Raw genomic sequence first — 6598 nt, 5'->3', positions numbered from 1 at the left:
AAAATGGGTCTCCAAGCGTCACGTAGACTCGGTTACCCCCCCCCCCCCCTTCCTTATAGAAAACGATAATTGATTAAGGCGGCTGAAGCTCGCTCGGCACCAACGTGTTAAAAAAAACCCCGTTCTTGCTTTGTGTTCAATGTATTAAAAAACCTTTTTAATCTTGGGTACCGTATCATGTTCGTCATGTAGGCTATAGAGAATGTGGCGAAATGCCAAAAATAAAATAATGTGCGTTTCATTGTGTTTAGTTAACAGGTCGTGACCATGACGCATCACGCGTACGCGTGTCCAACAGACGCCGAAGATGTTGCTGACCAATGACGATTAAAAGATATGTTTTTAATTCCATTGATCTGATGTTGGTAGGTATAAACCTCGCTTATGAGAGTCTCTGGCGGTTATTACAAAATTTTAATGCTAGTCAATAATCTGTAGCAGTAGTAGTTTTGAATTTAGAACATATTCGCTGCATTTAGAAAGACAAAAAACTTCTTTGTAAATTAATTATTACTAAGGTAAAAGCCCTCGTGTACCAGTATATGATCACTTCATGTATATGTATATCTACATATGTATAAATAAATAAAATATCTGCGTTTGCGATCTAAATTTCTAATATGCTAACTACTAAACGAATACAACAACCAATAGCGTGTATTTTTTCACGATCTCCCTTTCTCACTCTCTCTCAATCGGTCTCAAGCGCTATCTTCCTTCGACAAAAACGCTGCACATCTTCGTGGCGTTTCATCCATAAACAATAACCCTCATGCACCTAAAGAAGTTTCATTTCAAAAAAGCATACTTTTCTTATTTCAAAATTGGAATAAATTGTCCATAAATAATAGCTGTAATTTTAATTTCAAAGATAAAGCAAGTTTAATTAACCTCAATGAAACGTCACGTTCCGGAGCTCCGCATTAATTGAACGACTCTCAAGTTTGTCGCATCACTTTAAGTGCTTTACTAGAATTAGCTAAAGCTTTTCACAATAAAGAAATATGCTAATGTTATGCAAATCTTCTGAAAGCCTTGCAGTTATTTTGTATAGCCACCAATTATGTTCCATTAATACAAATATGGTTTAAATTTATTATAAAGTTCAAGAAATTAAACAAAAAATTATAAGAAAATTGTAATAAAATAAATTGAAAATTGTGTTCTTCTATGTATTATTCTACCACTTCATCGGTCTTTTTTCGCACTCCTCTACTTCTTAAGAATAGTTTAAAACAACAATTAATGTCCTAAACATTATATCTTACTTCTTTATTATTGATACTAGTATATTTGTCGTTCTTCTGACGTATACATTTTGAGTTGTACAGATGTATCTGTTTTGTTTCCTAAATAAATAAGTAATATAACAATCAAATTGCCTATGAGGTGTGGGGAAACATTGCTTTAGACTCTGGTCCCGATTACACAGACTTTATCCGTATTTATATGCAAAATTGAGCTCTGAATTACGCAAATTCGACTTACAAGGCTATCGCTGTACGTTTTAGACATGAAAGAAAAATGGCTTATTGATTGTGATCTGATGTAATATCACTTTCGTACAGGTATTTTGTATTATTTTTCATCAAATCATGGTTATAGAAAGCCTTCTTACAATAATGTTTAAAAAACGATGCTCCATAAATATGACATAAACTGGAGCCGTAAGAAAGTTATTTAGATGTCAAATTATAGCTGATTTCAAGTGTCAGTCTAAACCGCTAGACTTTTTAACGTTTGTGTGGATAATAAAAGACAGGAATGTGAGACATTAAAACATTTGGTTAATAAAAGCACACGCAATAAAACAACATATTAAGATACTATAAATACTGTTTATACGGTTAGGTAGTCCGTTGAAGACCGTGTTCATCAATTATATTCTATTTACGACTAGTTGGTACGCGAAGAAAAATTACGGTAGAAATCCGATGATTCAATTGACGAATGACAGCACATCCCCTTGCCTAAAAGGGAAACTGAAGAAATTGGTGCATATGGGCCGGAGGTTCATGTGATGTTAAGTGATGCACGTGGACTCTCACGAATGCGTTGCCGGCCGCATAAGAAATGAGAAAGTTTTGATTTAATTTCATAAAATTTTTGTTATTGATATTACTTTCTACTTTCAGCATATTATACTAATGTAGGCAACTGTGGTTGTATTAACTATATGTACTTATTATGTTCCAAATCATGCCGAAATAGTTTTTGAATGATAGACGAATGTCTAAGTAGACGAGTCTCTAAATGTTAAGGGCCTGTTTCACAATGTATGGATAAAGTACCAAATAGCTATGCAACACATAAATTATTCGAAAGATAAAAGTTCCGAATAAAATACTTCGCATTTCATGACGAATAGCGCTATCTGACAGTCGTGAAACGCAAAAATTGTTTATCCTACCAATAAGTAATAAATAGCTTATTTGGAACTTATCCGGACATTGTGAAAGAGACCCTTTATTAACTAAAAATGGCGTAATATTCAATAAATTGTAATTTTGCGTTTAGATTAAATGAAATCTTGGATTAAGAAATTCTGAAAAGGGTTTTTAAAAATATCGTTATCGTGAATATGTAAGCTACGTATTTCTTTTGTATTGGCATATAGTATAATAGATTCCCTTTTCCTCAGCAATATTTCATACATTACAATTGTTAACATCTTATTGTGCGGACATGTTCAGGAAATTGTCCAGAAGACGTTATTCAACTTCGCTCGTGTGAATCAATACTACGCTGGGAATATTTTTATCAAAATCTTTGTAATTCGTGAGATATTTCCACTTATATGATTCGGGAGAAATTTCGTATTTAGCCTCGACCTCCATTCCACACGTGATAGTTTTAAAGGCACTATTTGCCTATAATATAATATAATATAATATAATATAATATAATACACTGCCCTATATTCGCATCGTCCAGGCACGACCTGGAGCAACAAATACGGACGACTGTAGACCGTAACGGCCTACAGGACATATTAATAAAGCACAGACCGTGCCTGGAACGGTTCTGTGAAAAAATAGTTGTATATATAAAGGCGGCAAATAAAACAGAAAGAGCGGGTCTCGCGGGGAATTGCGCCCCGGCTCGCCCATGAATATTGTTAATAAGAATATTACCGATGTAGTCGGGGCGTAATTCCCGACGCGTTAAATAATATTAGTGAAATATAAAGTCCCTGGACACTATGGCAGGGGAGTAGAGTGAAAATTATTATAAAAAAAAAAAAAAAAAAAAAAAAATATAATATAATATAATATAATATAATATAATATAATATAATATAATATAATATAATATAATATAATATAATATAATATAATATAATAGCGTCAAAAGACTTGCAACGCATTTGCGAGACTTCTGTTAGTGTCCATGGTCTGCGGTTTTACTTATCATCAGACACCCTGCCCATGTAACCGTATTTATAAATATAAAACATGGCTAAGTTTACAATATGTATAGAGAACAATGACAAGTATAGAGAATATGACATACTAAGACCGAGAGAGAGAGATTGCGACATCGTCTGCGCGGGATTAGTATTTCGAGTAGCTTATACTAGCGTGGGGTAGAAAAAAACTACTGAAGTCATCAACTACTTAAGATAAACATTTCTGTCATACATTACATATGCCTAATACAGGTTTCGGCAGCGCACACCAGAATAGTTTGCAGATGGTAAATTTTTTCCTACCTGATATTTTGAACAATTCACACAATATCCTTATAAATTGTAGCCAATGTGCTATTCTGTTGTATAAGCTATATTATTTAAAGTTTAATAACAATCTATTTAGTAGTTTTTAAGCGAAAGAGTTCCAAACATCCATCCATAATTACAATTATTATACAAAATATAACAATTTTAATGTAATATACTACTGTTTGTAACACTCGCTTAGATATGACGAAGGTCTATAGGATTTCCTGACACTAAATTATCATGATCGTTTATAACCACTATGTTAGAGTCTATGATTAATATTTAGAATTAACATAGATATGACATAATAATTTGATTTTAACTTACGCATATGTAAAATTGAACTTAGTGATTAATAAGAGTGGCGTAAAGTTTCTAGCCAGTTCTTCTTGTAGTAAATAAAAATTTAAAATTTAATTTCTTTTGTGTCATTCATAACTGTACTTGTTTACCTATATAAATAAAGTTATTTTGACTTTGACTTTGAACTACAAAAATGATTACTGTGACATCTACTTTTCTCCAGTGGCGTTTCGAATTAAAGTTGACAACATATGAAAATAGGCTAGCGTATTTTAAGATTAGACTTGTAGAAAATTAATTAATGCATCGTTTGCATTTAGGATATTTAACAATGAGGTCCATTGCCCCAATCTTTCGACCGAATTTAAATTTCGTATACCCTCCAGATACCTACCCTAGCCATCCCATGATTTCATTTGTACCTTTCCCGAGAAAGCGTTTTGGTGAAAACTCATCAATGTCCACATTCAGCATTTTGATAAACGAGCTGGGTCTGGATATCCATCCATCCCCTCACAGTTTAAAATCGATTTTCGTTTAGATTTGTTGTTTAATTCCTTTATAGTATCTCTTCGTGTATGTTATGTCTGCTTATTTTGCTTGTCACATTAAAAAAATATTTTATTGTTCTTGTACCAATGTATGAGTATGCCGAGCGTTGGCAAGCTTTTTTAAGCTTTAATTAAAGAGTTACAATAATATGTACTTTTTCTCCTACTTATATACTTACGAGGTTGTGTCTCTTGTTGTTTTAATAAAGTTTTTATTCGAAAAGCGCAAAAGCCTATCCAAAGTCTCCACGAAGGCGGTTGCGGGCATCAGGTTGACGATTCATGTTTTTTATCGTCATAATAACACATAGTACTTATTATTTACACTAGTATGGAACTGAACATCGAAACCAGCATGTTAATAAAATCAATAATCTGTCACAGCTGTGGCTTTGCGTGATTATTTACCAAATAACAGTTTTCAAAAACTCTTTATGAAAATCAATTAAAATGAACTGGTACGATTTAGCTGAACTTTTGATTTCTAGAATGCGTTTGATATAGTAGTTCATGGTGATATCAACTGTTCCATATGTCGTTTTTCAGTATTAGTAGAAACATACATATGCGTATATGTTTTTGTAAGATGTTAGTTTTTTGTTTATTTCAGGACTTTTGCTAAAGCAGCGGAAATATTTCCTATTGTGATTTCTAATTTAATTGAATATTATTAAATTTAAAATGTAATGTTTAAAGATTACAAACATTTTAATAGATCCATTATAAACAATAAAAAAATCATATCTTTTCAGGCAAGAAACAAGCCTGCAGATGGCGGTGGACACGTCAATCAGAAAAACGCCGCGGGACAGAAGGTCACTTCTGGTGGTCAAAAAGGTATCCAATTTCAGTAATTTACTCTTGTTTACAGACAAGAGTACTACCGCTATTGTAATATCTAAGAAATGGTGTAATTAAGTTACGATTACGAACTTTTAAATTAACTTTTTTAAAATTTGATTTAACCATATTTTAAAACACTTCTACCATTTCTCAACCATGTCCTATCATGGTCAATCGTGACATTTGTAATTCCTGTATTTATATTTTGTATTGCAATTTATGAATCCGCGATTACCTTTTCAGTTTTTAGTTTAATTCTATATAATAAGTTTTAAGTGGTGGTCTATATTTTTTAAAAGATTTGTTTATGCACTTCTTTCACATTAAATATTATATTTCTTGTTTTAGTTTTCCCTTACTAGGGTTGCCTGGAAGAGATCGCTTGTTAGCCATAAGGCAGCCCGTTGCATCCCTTATAACTTTTATGGATTGTGTTATTGGTTTATCTATAAAAGTAACGAATAAATAAATATATATTAGTAAATTATTTACATCTTTACTTGCTTAAGTTGTACTTACAACTGTCACGTAGCGCAGGTAGTAAGTGAGCGGGATAATGGGTTACTCAAACTGTCAGAATAGAAACACAATAGGGCTTTAAGCGTATTATTTAGGAACAATTGTGAACATTTTTTGCATATATTCAATAGGATATATTCTTTTTCATGTAACTGGAGGCAAATGGGCAGAAGGCTTATCTGTTGTTAAGTGATACCGCCGCCCATGGACACTTACATTACCAGAAGGTTTGCGAGTACATAGCTGACCTTTTACTCTTTTTATGAGCTTTGTATATTTCGGATCTTATTATGTTTTGCTATCCCTCGGATCACAAAACAAAGACTTGTGGTCCCCAACTGGCCCGAAGAACCTGGACCATTACGAGATTTTGTTTATGTGTTCAGCGGTTTGAATAACTTTGACATTACGATTTAGAACGTGATGCAGTTGCATGATGCAGTGGTTTTTGTTATTTCTCCGTTAATTAAAAAGAACGTTAAATAAATTGTTTTCTAATAATACAAACAAAGTATGTTATTTAATACTAATTTCAAATTCAATTCGAATTCAAACTAAGAAAAGCATATGAAATGCTTCTAATTTTTAATTTAATGTCAGTTCTCAATCGAAAGCGTAGAATGTCGCAACGTCTGTAAGAAGCTGCAACCATAACACCATG

At 32.6% G+C, this 6598-nt stretch overlaps 1 protein-coding gene across 4 annotated transcripts in view; it reads left to right on the top strand.

Annotated features, from left to right (window-relative positions):
- LOC111004123 (calmodulin-A) overlaps nt 1-6598 on the top strand; it is a 133389-nt gene that overhangs the window by 110269 nt on the left and 16522 nt on the right. For all 4 annotated transcript variants that reach the window (XM_045627914.1, XM_045627912.1, XM_045627911.1 and 1 more), the window contains one exon: nt 5328-5412. In XM_045627914.1, coding sequence (XP_045483870.1) covers nt 5328-5412 — 85 coding nt within the window. The remainder of the gene's footprint in view (nt 1-5327; nt 5413-6598) is intronic.

Source organism: Pieris rapae, chromosome 4 (genome assembly GCF_905147795.1).
Source record: "Pieris rapae chromosome 4, ilPieRapa1.1, whole genome shotgun sequence".
NCBI lineage: Eukaryota > Metazoa > Arthropoda > Insecta > Lepidoptera > Pieridae > Pieris > Pieris rapae.
The sequence above is the reverse complement of the archived record's forward strand: the minus strand, read 5'-3'. Positions and strand labels throughout refer to the sequence as shown.